The following is an 18,550-nucleotide window of genomic DNA, read 5'->3' on the forward strand; positions in this document are numbered from 1 at the left end:
GCTCTGAGAAGTAGATATTAATCAAGATGCTTTCCCAGTTGGGAAAGACTCTGTGAGGAGCAAGATCATGAGGACACATGTGAGTAGAGTTTGACAGATGACCGTGCTTGATGAGTAATGTCTGCCTTGGATGTAGGCAGGAAAGTAATGGTACCTGCACTTCACAGTTGCCACTCTGACACAGATAATGTTCCCTCAGAAGCCTCTAGTCAGCAAACCTCCTGGCCACATCCCTCTAACCTTGAAATACTGTGTTAGACATGACACAAAGTTGTGTTGTATGTCTACATTTCATAAAGAGAACTTTCCCTTTTCAGTAGTTTACAACTTAATTTAAAGCAAATAAAATCCAGGGCGCCTGGGGGGCTCAGTCGGTTGAGCGTCCGACTTCCGCTCAGGTCATGATCTCGTGGTCTGTGAGTTCAAGCCCCGCATCGGGCTCTGTGCTGACAGCTCAGAGCCTGGAGCCTGGTTGAGATTCTGTGTCTCCCTCTCTCTCTGCCCCTCCCTCGCTTATGCTCTCTCTCTCTGTCAAGAATAAATAAAACATTAAAAAAAAAAAGCAAATAAAATCTAATGCCAGTTTTAGGAATCACTATCTGTCCCCTCCCCCCCCCCCCATTATCCTATGAGTGAAAAAGTAAATGGCTTATTAGAAAATGCTTCAAGTTCCTGTTTTCTAGGATAAGTCAACTGCCCCATACATTGGAAAACTTAGGAATGATTCTCCATATTAAAATTATTTTGGGGGGGATCCTGGGTGGCTCAGTCGGTTAAGTGTCCAACTTTGGCTCAGGTCATGATCACATGGTTTGTGGGTCTGAGCCCCAAGTCGGGCTCTGTGCTAACACTTCAGAGCTTGGAGCCTGCTTCGGATTCTGTGTCTCCGTCTCTTTCTGCCCCTCTTCCACACTCGTATGTGCACTCTCTCTCTCTCAAAAATAAACATTAAAAGTAAATTTAAAAAGAAAAATAAAAAGAAATAAAATAAATACATAAATAAAAATAAAATGATTTTTGTAATCAAACCCCTCCCCTTTGCTAACTGCACTTCCCAAACCTGTGGTGACTAATGTGTCATACTTGCAATTGTTACCGTTGTCTGTCCACACAGAGGATTTGTGGGGGGTGGCAGGAGTGAGGGGAAGGGGGTGGGAGAAGGAAGAATGGATTTAAATGTTCATTCGGCATTCTAAAATCAGAGATGGAAAGTGACACACAAGGCCTCATCATGAGGCTAAGGCTCTACTGGCCACAACTTGTATTTAATGCCTTCTTCATTCTTATCATGACTAGGACAGACTTTAGCAGAGCAGTTCTGGACTAATTTCAGATTTCTGAAGGCATTTGTTTAATAAATCAGTAGCTTAACACAGCATGCTATTTCTAGGTAGGTTCATTTTAGTGAAACACAGAAGGAAGGAGCCAGTGCGTTTGGTCAGGTCCCCAGGCCAACAACCCTTTGCAAAGCACACTGGCCTCCTCTCTTTCACAAAGGCCTCCAAACTGCAGAGCAAATCAAAGATCAAAGCTACCAAAGAAATTATATCTTCACCCTCTAGCCCACTATTCCCACAGTTAAGGAAAACCAAAAAGGTTTCATGTAAATTGTTCCCAAATGGAAGCACTCAGACATACCCAAAACTTCAACTCTTCTGTGATTTAGTGTTCTGTAATATAGCTACTTCTTAAAAATCAATTAAGAAACTATTAACAAAAGGATACAATAGCCCTGAGAGAAGAAAATCAAGTGCTTTCTTTGGCTAATCAGAGAAAAGCATACGATTCAGTGGTTTTTATCATAAGCAATTTGTTCATTGGCTCCTGGAATACAGCCAACCCTCTCACTCTGGTATTGAACTACCCATCTCAGAGGAAGCAGGAGACAGGTACAGAGAAGCCGGGGCAAGAGGAAGAAACAATCTGAGTCTTGCAATTGCATGAGCTCTCATGTAATTTTACCTCAAACTCTTCTAACTAGACGGGAGAATGATGTGGTGAAAGAGGCAAGTAACTTTTAGTTAATCTCGATGCCGGAAGTAGACTTTAGCACCACTGCCCTCAAAGCTAAATTATAGCCAGTTTGAATTTCTCCTCTTCCTCCAGGTTCCCTCTGGCTTTGGTGAAAGTGCTAAGAAAAGTAAAACAGTCAAAGCATGGGGGAGAAATGAGAGGTCAATTTAATGCTGATAGTTGAGCTTGTCTTGCAAAAGTTAAATGCCCTTCAGTAACTGTAGCCCAACAAGTCACCTTACTTCCACACACATTTCCTTATGAGGAAGTAGAGCTCAGAGAAGGTAAAGGTCTTATGCAAAACTGTGAATAGGTCAGAGTTTCTCACCGCAAGATCTCTAGCACGCGGCAACCACCTCAACACTCCTTACAGTCACGGACGATACACAAGAGAACAGTGACAGTGCCTCCTACCACTTCAAAAGGGGCATTAGCCAGCCTTTCAAACAACTGTTGGGTTAGTTAGCTTATATTTGCTTCAACTCCTGTAGTATTTCTTTGAACACCATGGCATTTACTCTGTTCAATAATTGTGAGAGCTGATGATTTTCTACTATAAATTAAGGGGTGTGCTAGGCTGGCTTCAGTTAGTGTGGCTTGGCTACAGTGACTCTGTTCCACGGGACTTTTACTCTCTTCCTGGGGCCAGCAGGTTAGTCTGGGAGGGCTCTCTGCATGGCCAAGGCAGAACACAAGAAGGCGAAAGACACGACACCCCGTAGGGCTCAGGCTGTACTCACGAACTGTCACTTGTGTCTCCTTTGATCGGTCACAGCATGTCATACAGCTGAAACACATACCAAAAGTTTGAAAGGCCTTCTGCCTCCTTAGAGTCATGGGAAGGGTGTGGATTCAGGGAAGGGTAAAAAGAACTGGGGCCACAATCTCAGTCTCCCACAGCTACTGACAAATTATTTAAAGGGGGATGTTTCTGTAGAAAATCCCAAGGCCTCATATAGTATTAAGCATAACAAGAAAGAGAGGCTAATACACAGAAATAGTGTCTATTTGTTGAAAAATATAGAAAAGCACAGAGATTCATATAACAAATAGCCATGTATCTACCTCTAATAATTAACAAATACTTTCACATGTTTCCTTCTCACATTTTTACTAAGTATTTTAGAGTTTAAGCACTCTGTAGAGTCCTCCACAATTCTATTTCCCTCCTTCCTGAGAGGTACCTATTATCTTAAAATTAATCTGTGCATATTTTTGTATTTTTCCTATGTACGCAGCCATTCATGAAGTTGCAGCCCAGAAGACAGTCAGCTACCTTATCACTTTCTGTTAATGTTTAGTCAGCATTTCCAATAAAATTAACTCCTTCTTCAGATCAAACAATTTTACATAGGCCCTACATGTGAACCAAATAGCTACCCAGGGAATATTTGACTTTGACTTGCTTCATTCTTGTTTTTGTGTGTGTCTCACAGTAAACGAAAGACCTGAATGATGCAGAATTCCAAGGCTACATAATTCAACCTTGGCTATTCTTCAAAGAGTGTGGGGGCAATTCCAATTATCAGAGAAAGAAACATCACAAGGAAAGCAAAAGCCAAATGTTTTCCACAGAAGTCCTCCTTTTTGCTGTCTTCATTTCGACTGGTAAGTCCAAAAAACAATTTGAGAATCTCGGCTAATTTTAAAAAATGGATTTCAGTAATAGATTCAAAAGTCAGGAATATCACAACCACAAGAGAAATGTGTGTGTTTGACTACTGAAAATGGACTAGGAAGAAGAATACAGGGGAAAGGGGGACTTCTCCCAACTTCCACCTGAATGCTGTCCTTCTTGAACAAGGGAATCATAAAAGTGGAATAGAGGACTTTAAGAAAAGTCTATTAATCTTGGCCTAGGATTTAAATGGAACATAATTAGAAAATAAGAAGTTTGTATAAGAATTTGATTTGGAGAATTCCTTACGCAGCGACTGGCGTGGATTATGGCAAAGGGAACTCTCGCTCCCTTAACCATCACAGCAGGAGAGGAAAAATGAATACGCTAATAAATCACCTAATATCTGCCTCAATTCCCCAGAATAAATACTAGTTGCCAAAGTGATGGTATTGTATCTCGATCAAGATGTTGACTTGAAGTTTGGCTCAAAGGTATAAGACATTTGAAGCCCATCTTCTAAAAAATACATTAAAGAATATACTTAAACAGCCATATAAACTTAAATGGCCATATTCTGTTGTTCCTCTCACAGCACATATATTAATGAATAGTAAAATATCTTTGACGAAAATCAACAATCAAATTAGCTGGTTCTTGCTTTTGCTTCTGTTTTGTTAGTTTATTCTGAAGTGAAAGGATGAGTTGGCTAACTGCATCTCTCTGTGAACGTTAACATTGGAAATCTGGGAAATTTAATTCAATTGAGCATTTATCTCAATTTAGCATATACTAAAGAGAAGATGCACCTAAAACAAGTGTGCACAAAATACACTGAGAGAGCCAGCCCTTCCTCCATGTTTTACTACTTCACAATTTTTCATATAATTATTTCTACTCCCTTCCCTTGTCTTCTCCCTCCACTCTAGGCTAAATTGGTCCGACATGTTCTTATTTCTAAGAATCTCCCTCTTCCATGTTTGCAGACAGAAAAGAGATCTATTTAGTTCAGAGTCTGCTTTGCTAGTTCAGAGTTTGCTTCTTCAGTTCATACATTTTCTTGGATTTGATTTTTAGGACTAACGATAAAGGAACATCTCAAAGTTACTTTAGAATTTCTTGAATTATTTCTTGGCACCATGCTGTTTGATTATTTTTGCTTAACCTAAACACAGCAGTCCCAAGTAATAAGCAAAGAAAGTTTGAGAATCATAACTTAGGGCATTTATTAGTTGATAATATGAAACAAACTGTAATGATGGAGATTAATGCTTATAAATAAACACATTTACAAATACGGTGTATGTCATAAGACAGAATTTTATGGTAAGGGAAAAAGCGAACTTTACACCCGAATCAGGAATTAAAGGAACACCTGCCCATAAAATATAGAAAGTTAGAGAAAAACTATAGTGAAAACAGAAGCGTTGAAGCTACCAGGAGACTGACAAGGTAAAAAGAGACTGGAAATATGTGAGGTCAGGAAATCTGCTTGTCATGTTTCTCTTTTTTAGCTCTGGCTGGACCATGGGCTAGTATCTGTGCTGGCAAGTCTTCCAATGAGATCAGGACATGTGACAGGCATGGCTGTGGCCAGTATACTGCTCAAAGGTATGGGGTTTCACAAATAACCATAAATTCTTTTGGTTCTTAACCTCTTTGCTTAGTGTCCTTGCCTCAAACACTCACGGTCATCTCCCTTTAACAGCAGGACACAACGATGAAACCAGCTGGACTACTATCTTTAGAGCAACTTCCGAGACCTCTGTTTCAAGGATAGCCTCTGAATTGGGGATAAAGCATGTAATAAAGAGAAAGGGGAGCAAATGCAGTGTTTTCCTTCTCAGTGTTACCCACCTGGTTTTTCCAAGGTGAAAATCAACATTACTATCACATTTTATTCAAGAGGGACTTGAACTGAGGTATGAAGGGTTAAGGCACCCGTCCACCACAGTTGGAGGTGGGAAAAGCTGCATAACGATTCACGCTTTTGGTTCCTCTTGCCATCACACCATGATGTTACTGACCCAGGATGTGGGAGTTCAACATCAGAGGCTGGCCCTCGACAGGCCATTTCTTCTAAACAATAAGGGACACATTTGTGAATTTTCAATAATGCACAGCACCACCTTAGGGGTGCCACTCTCTGATGAAATAGCCATGTGTCCAATTGCATCATTGATCTCCATCCTAATTATAGTGGAGTTCTCACTTAAACAAATGCTACTTACAAAGCAACCTCAAATACCCAGAGCAGCAGGGTTGAGATGGGAAATATGGAAAAATGGCCGCTCAATTGCCAGAATTAAGACTTAATTTGTTCATACCCGAAACTGTGTATGCACTTGACTTCTACAATAATTTACTGGTTTTTCACTTGGAATCCCGCTCAGTGTTGCTTTATACACAATTCTAACAATCCTCACAGATTGGATTTTTCAGGTGCTAGCCTATTAGAAGGGAGAGGGGGCTGGAAAGAGTGAATGCAAACAACAGTGAGGATTTTCAGAGACAACTTCAAGAAATCTCACAATCTGGGATCATTTTGTGTTTGTTCTTGACCCACTTTAATAAACTCAGGAGGTATCACTCACTGTATTAAAATACCATATACAAAAAATGTTGTTTATGACAACTTCTGGTCACTGAGACAAAAATAAGATGAAGGGAACATATGATTCTTTTATGATAGGTTTCCATAAAGAGATAACTCTTTTACAACTGGTCTTGATGGGGTGAAGAGTCATATATCTATAAAATTTACTTACATATGGGGGCACCTCGGTGGCTCAGTCGGTTAAGTGTCTGACTTCAGCTCAGGTCATGATCTCACGGTTTGTGAGTTTGAGCCCCAAGTCGGGCTCTGTGCTGACAGCTCAGAGCCTGGAGCCTGCTTCGAATTTGTGTCTTCCTCTCTCTTTGCCCCTCCCATGCTCATGCTCTGTCTCTCTCTGTTTCTCAATAATAAATAGATGTTAAAAAAATCTTTTAAACATTTACTTACATATGGACCCCTGGGTGGCTCAGTCAGGTAACTGTCTGACTCTTGATTTCAGCTCAGGTCATGATCTCACAGTTCAGGGGATCAAGTCCTGGATCAGGCTCTGTACTGACAGCATGGAGCCTGCTTGGGATTCTCTCTCCCTCTCTCTCTCTCTCAAAATAAATAAACTTCAAAAGAATAAATAGGTTTTAAAAATTTACTTACATAGATTGTCTCATTTCCCCAAAATGCCATGTAACAATAATAGCTAATGAATTCTTAAAGGCTCTCCATATACCAAATACTATCCTAAAGACTTTAATCTTTACAATATGGTTATTACTACCTGCAGGAAGGGAGGTTAAAATTGTGCTAAAGAGAGTGAAGAAACCTGGGACCTCCCAATATGGTGTGGCAGTTTCAGGGTTTGATATCCTAGTCTGGGAACAGTGGGCTAACACCACGTTTCTGGGCAATAAAGTCCCTAGGACAGTTTCCTCAGTCTGTTCATTCTTATTTACATTTTAGAAATCATAGGCCTCACCAGGGTGTGGACGTCTTGTGCTCTGATGGATCGACTGTGTATGCGCCTTTCACTGGAACGATTGTAGGCCAGGAGAAACCTTATAAGAACAAAAATGCCATTAATAATGGAGTTCGGATATCTGGAAGAGGTGAGAGGTGCTGTCTATACCTGGGGCACATGCTGGAAATGTTTTATGCTTATTTATTTAATGCACATGCCATATGCCGAAGTGTCATACATCCTTCAAAATAGTAACACCTAGAATACAAAGGCCATAGGGTACCAAACTAAAACAGCTAGATGCATTTTCAAATACGTTCCACCTCTTCCTCTGAAATCATTTTCTTTATTCACACACTCTACCTAACCCCACAGCTGACTGAAGGGCTTTCTTCTTGTGGCCCATGTGGTTTTGCCTAATAGTCTACAAACAAGGTCACTTTCAACAGTATCTACTATAATAAATAAATACTTTCATTCATCAAAATCCTACAATTCAAAGATGTTGGCATTCCTGCAAAAATTGACTGGAAAATATTTTCAAAGGCTTCTATGTTCTAGGTTAAGCTGGGTCACCCAGTACTCCAGGTATTGGGCTTACTGTTTACTTGTGTGTGTCGTTCTAGTTCCTTCATTCTCGTTGATGTAGAGGGCTTGATTCTATGCATAGATCTGCATCATAATCATTCTTTTCTAAATGGACATCTGGGTAGTATCGAGTTTCAGGCAATTATGAAAATTCCATGAACTTTCCTGCATGTGTCTTTTAATGAACACAAATGTGCATTCCTGTCAGAAACGGGCCCTGAGGACACTCCCCTCACCACCATAAGAAACACTTTGTGAGGGAGCTCACATCCTCAAGGGCTCTATGGTGGTTATTCTCTATAGGACCCAAATGACAAGAGAAACTGCTGCCACTGGATGGAGTCCACTTAGTAAGCAAGGCCAAGGTTGGCATGGTTACCTAACAGGCTGCAGAGCTGAAGAGGCTATCAGATTCATCTGAAGGACAGAGATCTGTGGCATTGTCTAGTTAATCATGGTGACCCAAGAACTGAACAAACGGGCAGCCTACTAAAGCCTGATTTGATTTGTATAAATGGAAACACTCTAGGTCTGATGAACAAAATCGTGACTTCAATCATCACCATACTGGGTCACAAAACTGCCTCCCACCCCCAGACTTGCACCAGTTCACAAGCCCAGGGCCCCTTGAAAGAAACCAAGGCTCAGACCCTTTGAGGAAGGGCTCCGTCACACAGCCTAAAATTTTTTATTTTTTTTTAATTTTACTTATTTATTTTTTTCAATATATGAAATTTATTGTCAAATTGGTTTCCATACAACACCCAGTGCTCATCCCAAAAGGTGCCCTCCTCAATACCCATCACCCACCCTCCCCTCCCTCCCACCCCCCATCAACCCTCAGTTTGTTCTCAGTTTTTAAGAGTCTCTTATGCTTTGGCTCTCTCCCACTCTCACCTCTTTTTTTTTTTTTTTCCTTCCCCTCCCCCATGGGTTTCTGTTAAGTTTCTCAGGATCCACATAAGAGTGAAAACATATGGTATCTGTCTTTCTCTGTATGGCTTATTTCACTTAGCATCACACTCTCCAGTTCCATCCATGTTGCTACAAAGGGCCATATTTCGTTCTTTCTCATTGCCACGTAGTACTCCATTGTGTATATAAATCACAATTTCTTTATCCATTCATCAGTTGATGGACATTTAGGCTCTTTCCATAATTTGGCTATTGTTGAGAGTGCTGCTATCAACATTGGGGTACAAGTGCCCCTATGCATCAGTACTCCTGTATCCCTTGGGTAAATTCCTAGCAGTGCTATTGCTGGGTCATAGGGTAGGTCTATTTTTAATTTTCTGAGGAACCGCCACACTGCTTTCCAGAGTGGTTGCACCAATTTGCATTCCCACCAACAGTGCAAGAGGGTTCCCGTTTCTCCACATCCTCTCCAGCATCTATAGTCTCCTGATTTGTTCATTTTGGCCACTCTGACTGGCGTGAGGTGATATCTGAGTGTGGTTTTGATTTGTATTTCCCTGATAAGGAGCGACGTTGAGCATCTTTTCATGTGCCTGTTGGCCATCCGGATGTCTTCTTTAGAGAAGTGTCTATTCATGTTTTCTGCCCATTTCTTCACTGGGTTATTTGTTTTTCAGATGTGGAGTTTGGTGAGCTCTTTATAGATTTTGGATACTAGCCCTTTGTCCGATATGTCATTTGCGAATGTCTTTTCCCATTCCGTTGGTTGCCTTTTAGTTTTGTTGGTTGTTTCCTTTGCTGTGCAGAAGCTTTTTATCTTCATAAGGTCCCAGTAATTCATTTTTGCTTTTAATTCCCTTGCTTTGGGGATGTGTCGAGTAAGAGATTGCTACGGCTGAGGTCAGAGAGGTCTTTTCCTGCTTTCTCCTCTAGGGTTTTGATGGTTTCCTGTCTCACATTCAGGTCCTTGATCCATTTTGAGTTTATTTTTGTGAATGGTGTGAGAAAGTGGTCTAGTTTCAACCTTCTGCATGTTGCTGTCCAGTTCTCCCAGCACCATTTGTTAAAGAGACTGTCTTTTTTTCCATCGGATGTTCTTTCCTGCTTTGTCAAAGATTAGTTCACACAGCCTAAAATTTATACCATAAACCTTACTTCTAGCTGTCCTCAAAGAGAACTGCCACCATTAAGCAGGATGGCTGTACACTGGGGAAGAAGAAAGAATTGCGCTTCGCAGAGACTACTGGACACTTGCTCAACAACTGAGACTTAACTCTTGGACACCCAAAAGGCCAATGTGGCCAGTCAGTCAGAATAGAGGCTTCTAGGGTCAGGTGACCAACGTAGATTTTCATTAGGGTCCATCTGACAGTGGTCCCAGTGTGTCCACAAATCCACTTTCTGGTAATTTCCCCAGTTTCAGAATGCATAATTGGAATCAGCACACTCACTGATGGCAGAATGTTGTACAAGTGGAAGAGCTGGATCACTTGGTACATATGTACCTTCTGCTCTAACAGCTACTGTGTTTTCCAAAGCAGTGGTTCCAATTTACACTCCAACGAGGAGTGTGTAACAGTTCCAGTTGCTCCATACACAATACTTGGTGCTATCTTCCAACTTTCCACTTCAGCAATTCTTTTTTTTTTAAGTTTATTTATTTTGAGAGAAAGAGAGAGAGTGCAAGCAGGGAAGGGGCAGAGAGAGGGAGAGAAAGAATCCCAAGCAGGCTCCACACTGTCAGTGCAGAGCCCAACACGAGACTCAAACTCATGAGTCATGAGACCATGACCTGAGTCAAGATCAAGAGTTGAACACTTAACTGACTGAGCCACCCAAGTGCCCCCCCCCCCATTTCAGCCATTGTGATGAGTATATGGTGGCATCTCATTGGCTTTATTTTTATTTAGATCCAAGTTAATTAACATATAGTGTAGTATTGGTTTCAGGAGTAGAATTCAGTGACTCATCACTTACATAAAACACTCAGTGCTCATCACAAGTACCCTCTTTGATACCCATCACCTATTTAGCCCAACCCCCACCCACCTCCTTCCATCAACCCTGTTTTTCTTCATAGTTAAGAGCTTCTTATGGTTTGCCTCCCTGTTTTTATCTTTACTTTTCCTTCCCTTCCCCTATATTCACCTGTTTTAGTTCTTAAATTCCACATATAAGTGAAATCATATGGTATTTGTCTTTCTCTGATGGACTTATTTAGCTTAGCATAATACACTCGGGTTCCATCCATATTATTGCAAATGGCAAGATTTCATTGTTTCTGATGACTGAATATTCCATTATATATATATACCACATCTTCTTTATCCATTCATCAGTCAATAGACATTTGTACTCTTTCAATAGTTTAACTGTTCTTAATAGCATTGTTATGAACATTGGGGTGCATGTGCCTCTTTGAATCTGCATTTTTGTATCCTTTGGATAAATAAATACCTAGTAGTGCAACTTCTGGGTCATAGGGTAGTCCTACTTTTAATTTTTTGAGGAACCTCCATTCTGTTTTCCAGAGTGGCTACTCCAGTTTGCATTCCCATCAACAGTGCAAAAGGGTTCCCCTTTCTCCACATCCTCTTCAACATGTTGTTTCCTGAGTTGTTAATTTTAGCTATTCTGACAGGTATGAGGAAGTATTTCATTGTGGTTTTGTTTTTTATTTCCTTGATGTTGAGTGATGTTGACCATATTTTTCACAAGTCTGTTAGCCATCTAATTTCTTTGGAAAAGTGTCTATTCATGTCCTCCACCCATTTCTTCACTGGATTGTTTTTGGGTTTTGAATTTGAGAAGTTCTTTATAGATTTTGGATATTAACCCTTTACCTGACATGTCATTATTGGCTTTAACTTGCATTTTCCTGATGGCTAATGCAACGGAGCACCTTTTTGTATTTATTGATAGCATGGATATTATCTTTTGTGAGGTGCCTATTCAAGTATTTCTCCCTGTGTTTTCTGCATTTTTCTTATTGGCACGTAGGAGCTTTTTGTATATTGTAGATGAGTCGTCTGTCAGATCTATGTATTGTAAATATCTTCTCCCACTTCATGGGTTACCTTTACACTTTATTTTTGCTGTCTTTTAATAAACAAAAATTCTTATTTTTGTTTTAGTCCAATTTGGTAGTATTTTCCTTTATTGATAACATGTTTTTACCTGTTTAAGACACATTTGCTCATCATAAAGTCATAAAAGTATTTTTTTATTCTGTAAGTTTTATTGCTTCATCTTTCATATTTAGATTTATAATCCACTTGGAATTGGGTTCTGTGTAAGGAATGAGATAGGGTTCAAGATCTTTTTTTCTCACATTAGTTTCTGACTCAGTACCATTAAGCTGAAAAGACTATTTTTTCCCCCTACTCTAATGCAGTATAGTCTTTTGTGGTAAGTCATGGTCTGAATAAACATGGGTTTGTTTCTGATTTTTCTATTGTATTTCATTGGTCAATGTGTCGATCTTACACAAATATCCAACTGTCTTAATTACTGTAGCTTTAAAATATCTTGGGAGCTCCTGGGTGGCTCAGTTGGTTAAGCGTCCAACTCTTGATTTTGGCTCAGGTCATGGTCTCATGGTTCATGAGATTGAACCCCACGTGGGGCTCTGCACTGACAGTGCGGAGCCTTCTTGGGATTTTCTTTCTCTCTCTCTCTCTGCCCCTACTCCACTTGCACTCCCTCTCTCTAAAAATAAATATTAAAAACCAAAAACACATCTTGATATAACATAAATCTTTCAAATTTATTCTTTCAGATTGCCTTGACAATTCTTCCTCATGTGTATTTCCAAATATATTACAAAAATCAGTTTATCAGGGGCATCTAGTTGGCTCAGTCAGTTAAGCTTCTGACTCTTGATCTCAGCTCAATGATCTAGAGTGCCTCATGATCACATGGTTGATGAGTTTGAGCTCTTCATCAGGCTGACAGCGTGGAGCCTGCTTGGGATTCTCTCTCTCCCACTCTCTATGACCCTCCTCCACTTACACACACACACACACACACTCTCTCTCTCTCTCTCAAAATAAATAAACTTTAAAAAGTACATTAAAAAAAGAATCAGTTTATCGATTTCCACCAAAAATTCTGCTGGGACTTTGGGTTTGCATTGACTACACAGACGAAATCGAGAACTGATATCTTAAAAGTAATGAGTCTTCTAATTAATTAACATGTTATATTCTCCATTTATTTGGTTCTTCTTGTACTGTTATATTAGTTGTCACATTGGCTTGCAGGGTTGAAATTGTGCACATATTGTTTAACATGCATATAAGACACATTATATTGATTTTGTTTAGATCTTCTAAATCAGCAATGTTCAACAGAAATACAAGTCACCATAGATAATTTAAAATTTTCTAGTTACATTAAGAAAGTTAAAAAATAGGTAAAATTAATTTTAATATATTTTATTTAATTCAGTGTCTATATTATTTTAAAATGCAACATAAAAATTACTAGTATTTTACTTTTGTTGTACTGTCTTCAAAATCCAGCATGCATCTTATACTCAAAGTGCATTTAATTCAGATGAGCTACATTTCAAGTGCAGACTGGCCACTTGTGGCTAGTGGCTACCATGTCAGACAGCACAATTCTGTCTACTTGACTGTTTTCACTGATATGTGTATTAAAATCTTCTAGTGTTTCTATTTCTCCCTGTTTCTCCAGTAGTCTCTGCCTTATATAGATGGTTTGTGTTTAGTGCACAGGGGGTTGTAAATGCTGTATCTTCATTGGATTTAGCATTACAAATTGTCCTCCTTTGTTACGTTTCAATGCTTTTTGTCCCGAATCCGAATCTCTGATAACAGAATCATAACCCTTGCTTTCCTTATTGTTTCCATTTGCTTGACAAATCTTTTTTCAGCCCCTTATTTTTTGCCTTTTTCAACTGTTGTGTTTTACTGTATATAGGATATAATTGGGTTTTGCTTTTTAAGCTAGTAGGAACATTTTTTTAACAGATGAGTTAACATTTATAGATATAACTCATATATGTGGTCTCAACATTGTCATATTACATTATGATGATAGTATTACAATAACTCCACCTATCTATTTGGTGGGTCTTTGTCTTTAAAATTATTTTCTTTGGGTATTTAGTAAGAGTTTCAATCTTGTGCCAATTATGTCCATTTTTATTTGTCTTTAAAGTCTCATCATTTTATAAGAATATGTCTTAGAGTTGAAATTGTTCTGGGTGAGAACAAGAAAATATGTTAATAGTCTCAATTTTCTCAGCTAGCGTTTTTCTGTTATTCCTCAATGTCTTTATTAAATTTTCATATGAATCTGTTTTCCCTTCGGCATCTTGTAATTTTAGTCATTTCTGGTATGCTTTTGTCATCTTCCTCAATTTCCTCATTGAGTTCAATCAACTCATTTTTTTGGTCTTTTCTTCCATTTCTGTTATTTTTTGAATTCCTGATTCAAGGCTACTAAAACCCAGATAAAAACTAATTTAATTTCTTTTCTTTTAGGTTTTTGTATAAAAATGTTCCATATTAAGCCAATTAAATATAAAGGTTCCATCAAGAAGGGAGAAAAACTGGGAACTGTATTGCCCTTGCAGAAAGTTCATCCTGGCATACAATCCCATATACATATTGAAAACTGTGACTTGAGTGATCCTACTGCATATCTCTAAGTAGAAGACAGATGACCTGATCTTCTAAATAGAAAACCGTCTTCTTAAAAACGTGGATGCATATCCTACTTTTCAAGAAATTTGTGTCCAAATAAAAACATGATGAGTGCAAAATAGAAAATAGTGTTTTATTTCAACTCATTGCCACTCTGATTTTTGATTGTCAACTAATTTCTGAGGGTTCTCTGATTTTTCTGTTACATATGGGATCTGAGGGGTTTTGCTTGTTTGTTTAAATTTCCTTAGTCTTCAATACATAGGATTAACAAACATGACTTCCAGCTATCCAGGCTGCATTTTTGGTACTTCTAAAACTAGCTACCTTTCTGCTTGAAAATAAGAAAAAGCCTGAAGTTATTTTCTTGGTACAAGAAGAGAATGTTGCACAATGGTAGACACACATGCACAAATATTGAGTGAACAAATGAGAGTTAAACTTTAGTTAAGGTATTAAAAAGTTTCAGCAAAGCAATATCCTCAGGTATGTCAAACTGGTCACAGGGTGAGGAGCTTACATGGATTAAGACAGAGTTTGCTGGTCTGCACAACCACACTTCCCCACACTATATCAACAAGATTTTCTAAATCATAAATTATGGCATTCCAAGAAAATACATTAGTAGTCTCAATTTCAGTAAGAGCACATTATAGGAAGCACTGGAATGAGAAAGAGGTCTATCTTAACCTGAAGTATCTCCTGGAACCAAGTCAGTCAGCCTCATCTAGCCATATGCATATCGTAGCCACTTATTTCTACACATTATTTTTTTTTTAAGTAGGCTTCATGCCCAGCACGGTGTCTAACGTGGGGCTTGAACTCACAACCCTGAGATCACAACCTGAGCCGAGATCAAGAGTCAGATGCTTAACCCACTGGGCCACCCTGGTGCCCCTCTACACATCACTTTACCTCTAGATCATTCTTCCTTAGTTATGTTGACAACAGGTAGGAAGGGGAAAAAAGACCATACAACTATTCAAAGGACCAGAAATAACTGGCTCCCTGGATTTTAGTTAGTGAGAAATGAGTAGGTTGATTTATCATTCTGGAAACTTTTCACGAATTTTTGCTTAAATCCTTTTGGAATTCCAGTGAGAAGATTCCATTCTTACAACAGATGTACTAATGGAAAATGTAATTAACTGAACTTTACTAATGGAGAAGTAGCTGCATCTGTATGCTAGGACATACACATACAAATGTTCATAATATAACTATTTGTCATGGCAAAACCTGAACAACTCACATCCCCATGGACAGCTGATATGAAAAATGAACTGTGTGGTTTAGCGCAGAATGGAATAGTGTCTAGAAGTCATAATCAATGAGCCTCGGCTAGACATGACAAAATGGATGAATCACAACAATATAATTTTGAGTAAAAACAAGTACTTAAGGTTACATATAATATGATACTCTTTTTAGAAAGTCAAAATAATTAAAACCAAAACATAATTTTTAGGAACACATACAAGTGTGGTAAGAATATACAAAAAGGAAATCAAGCAAATAATGAAGACTAATTATCTCAGAAGTGAATAAGGGAAACCACACAGAAAAATTTAAGTTCTTGTTATGTCATTGTTGTCATTTTAGAGCTGGGGGGTGATTTCATGAGTATTTATTCTGATATGTTATACTGGTAACAAGACGTGAAGGTGGGTGGTCAAGAAGAACGAGTTAATGAAGACTCAGTTCAGAGTCTCTACTACACAACTGGTTTATCCTCACATCCAGGTAGATATTATTCTTTACCGTATCATGACACTTCATACAAGGCTAACAAGAGTTTGATTCTTAGTTAAAACAAAACCTATAACCAACACTCTCTGGTTTGATCATCTACTTTATTGATCCCTTATGGCCAAATAACTTTAGGTTGTTTCCGGAAATTAAATTTGCTTTCAAAGGACAAAGACTGTGTTCCCACTGAGAACACAAAATAGGCAATAGCATGGAGACTTCAAAGACAGTTTTTAAAGGAGCCCTAAAATGTTTGAACAATAAATAATCAACCTTCTTAAGCGATTGTTTAAAAGACCAAACTCATTGCCCGGAACTGAGAGCTTCCCCAAGAACGCTGCCTTCTGCCTAGAACTGGATAAGCACTCTCATATCTGTTGAATGGAAATGCAAACTTTAGACCCAAGGATTACTCTTATGAAGAACCAGAATACAGCGCCCTCTGGTGCATCAGAGGGTTTTGTTTTTTAATTTCCTTTTCCTTTTAGATTTGGGTGTCAACATCTTCAAAGTATTGTTAAGGTTCAAATGACAGGAAAGTGATAGTACTAAATAACTTATTTTTCCTTTGTGAAATGATAGCAAAATATACTTCAAAAATGGTGTCAGGTTTGATGACTAAATTAGTAACGGAAACAAAATTACTTTTTACTTACAAAATGTTCTGAGTTTTCTGCAGGAAGGTAATTTAATGGAAGGACAAGATAAGTGGCCATTTTAATCTAGAATCCTCTAATCTTAAGTAAACAGTACTTTTCATAAGCTTCCAAAGTAAATGGAGACATCTTCATTAGATAAAGCATCAAAAATACTCTGTATTTTCTTGTCTTGATTTTGGCTATCCTAAAAATGTTTGCTATTCAATTTATAAAGCCAATAAAAGTCAGACCAACCAGGGTCATGTAATTGAGCTGATCAATTTTACTGAGTTGTCTTTGTAAGGGTTATTTTATTGTCTAGTTCACTACGTCTGACTATTGGGTCCCTAAAAACCACCAATTAGAGCAGCAACTGTAAAAGAGGCCACTGGTACTCATTATCGCTCTGCATTAGTAGGTAACAGGGAGAAACTCCATCTTGATCTCCCTTCTTTAGTCCCTCTCTTTGCTCTCTGGTGAAACCACCACTGGCATCCCACCACCTTACCATTCAGGTATATATACTCCTCCCTGACTCCTCCACCATGTCATGTTAGAGTAATACCCGGTGAGACCGAAAGTTTACCTCTTCACTATTTCCACCATCACTCTGATCTTCAACCAGCCCGACCCTCCATCTTGGTTATCCTATTTCCTTTTATGTTTGTCCCGTTATCCTAACCAGACTTTGAGTGCCTTCTTATATGCCGCTTCTGTAGTCTCCTGGAATCTTAAGGTATAAAGGACATGCTCTGCAATAGTAACAACTGTCTTTAAGAAACTGGTTTTATTTTTTAACCAGTATATGAGCTCCACTCCCACTTACTGAGGGTATACTAATGTACCACACACCAGTCTGAGAGTCTCAAACACAAAAGTAAATGAGGTAAGATGCCCGCTCTTACACAGCTTGCCCTGAGAAAGAACACGGGGGCAGGGCTGAGAATGCTTGCACAAATACACGCTCTAAAAAAGGCAGATCTAAAATATGCTCTTTAAAAAAAAACTACCACGTACAAACCACAATGTATTCTATTCTAATTTCTTTAACAGGTGAGAATATTTAAAATTTTTTCCTAATTAAAAAATGTTCAGAACTGTAAAGTAATAAACATTTCTTTTTTCTTTTTACTTTAAGTTTAGATGAAGCAACTTTTTAAGTTGCTTTCTGAGAAAGAAACAAGATATTAAGGGAAGGCATAAGGGAACAAGTCTGGAAATGCAAGTACCTAAGTAAAATTTACTGAGAGTCTACTATTTGCTAAGTATTATGCTACATGCTAGCATGCAACAGTGAGCAAAACCCAACAGTGATCTTGCACTGATAAAGCTTACAGTGCAGTAGAATTAACAGATAATAATCATAGAAGCAAATGGCAAATTTCAATAATGCTGAGTGCCACAAACAGAAGTCACAGAGTGTGGAAAGTCAGAAGCTTCCCTGAAGGAATGACATCTAAAGAAAAGATCTGAGGGAGCAAAGACCGTAATCTAAGCAGAAAGAAGAACACATCCTCACGCCCTCTGACTAGAGAGTGCATGGCAGTCTTAAGGAAGTGAAAGACAATGGAGAAGGGCCAAGGGGAAGTTTGGTACAATTAGGGAAATGCCACACTATGTAGGGTCTTGTAGGTCATTTTAAGCATATATCTTCACCCTCAAGTCAATACATAACTACTAAAGAGTTTTAGTTGTGTCACTAATGAAATTAGAAGATCACTTCTGCAAAGGACCTCTGGGACAATTTTAGATACAGAGGATTAGGTCAGTAAATGCTGATTCCCTCCCAAAGACACTCTGCAAAATTTACTTTTTAAAATTTTCAGAAGCATATTTAATCAATGAACA

At 38.7% G+C, this 18,550-nt stretch overlaps 1 protein-coding gene across 1 annotated transcript; it reads left to right on the forward strand.

Moving 5' to 3' along the window:
• Positions 1–3,363: 3,363 nt before the first annotated feature.
• LECT2 (leukocyte cell derived chemotaxin 2) lies at positions 3,364–14,447 on the forward strand. The gene is made up of 4 exons (XM_060636080.3): positions 3,364–3,621; positions 5,146–5,242; positions 7,143–7,288; positions 14,154–14,447. The coding sequence occupies exons 1-4, from the start codon at positions 3,576–3,578 to the stop codon at positions 14,318–14,320; spliced, it is 456 nt and encodes a 151-aa protein (XP_060492063.2). The 5' UTR covers positions 3,364–3,575; the 3' UTR covers positions 14,321–14,447.
• The last annotated feature ends 4,103 nt before the right edge of the window (positions 14,448–18,550 follow it).

Source organism: Panthera onca, chromosome A1 (genome assembly GCF_046562875.1).
Source record: "Panthera onca isolate mPanOnc1 chromosome A1, mPanOnc1 haplotype 2, whole genome shotgun sequence".
NCBI classification, from domain to species: Eukaryota; Metazoa; Chordata; class Mammalia; order Carnivora; family Felidae; genus Panthera; species Panthera onca.

Excerpts from the sequence above, each read along its gene's own strand:
- LECT2 (XM_060636080.3), top strand. The coding sequence starts at position 3,576 with ATGTTTTCCACAGAAGTCCTCCTTTTTGCTGTCTTCATTTCGACTG. Across the intron at positions 3,622-5,145 it reads TGCTGTCTTCATTTCGACTG|CTCTGGCTGGACCATGGGCT; the intron begins GTAAGTCCAAAA and ends TCTCTTTTTTAG. Across the intron at positions 5,243-7,142 it reads GGCCAGTATACTGCTCAAAG|AAATCATAGGCCTCACCAGG; the intron begins GTATGGGGTTTC and ends TTTACATTTTAG.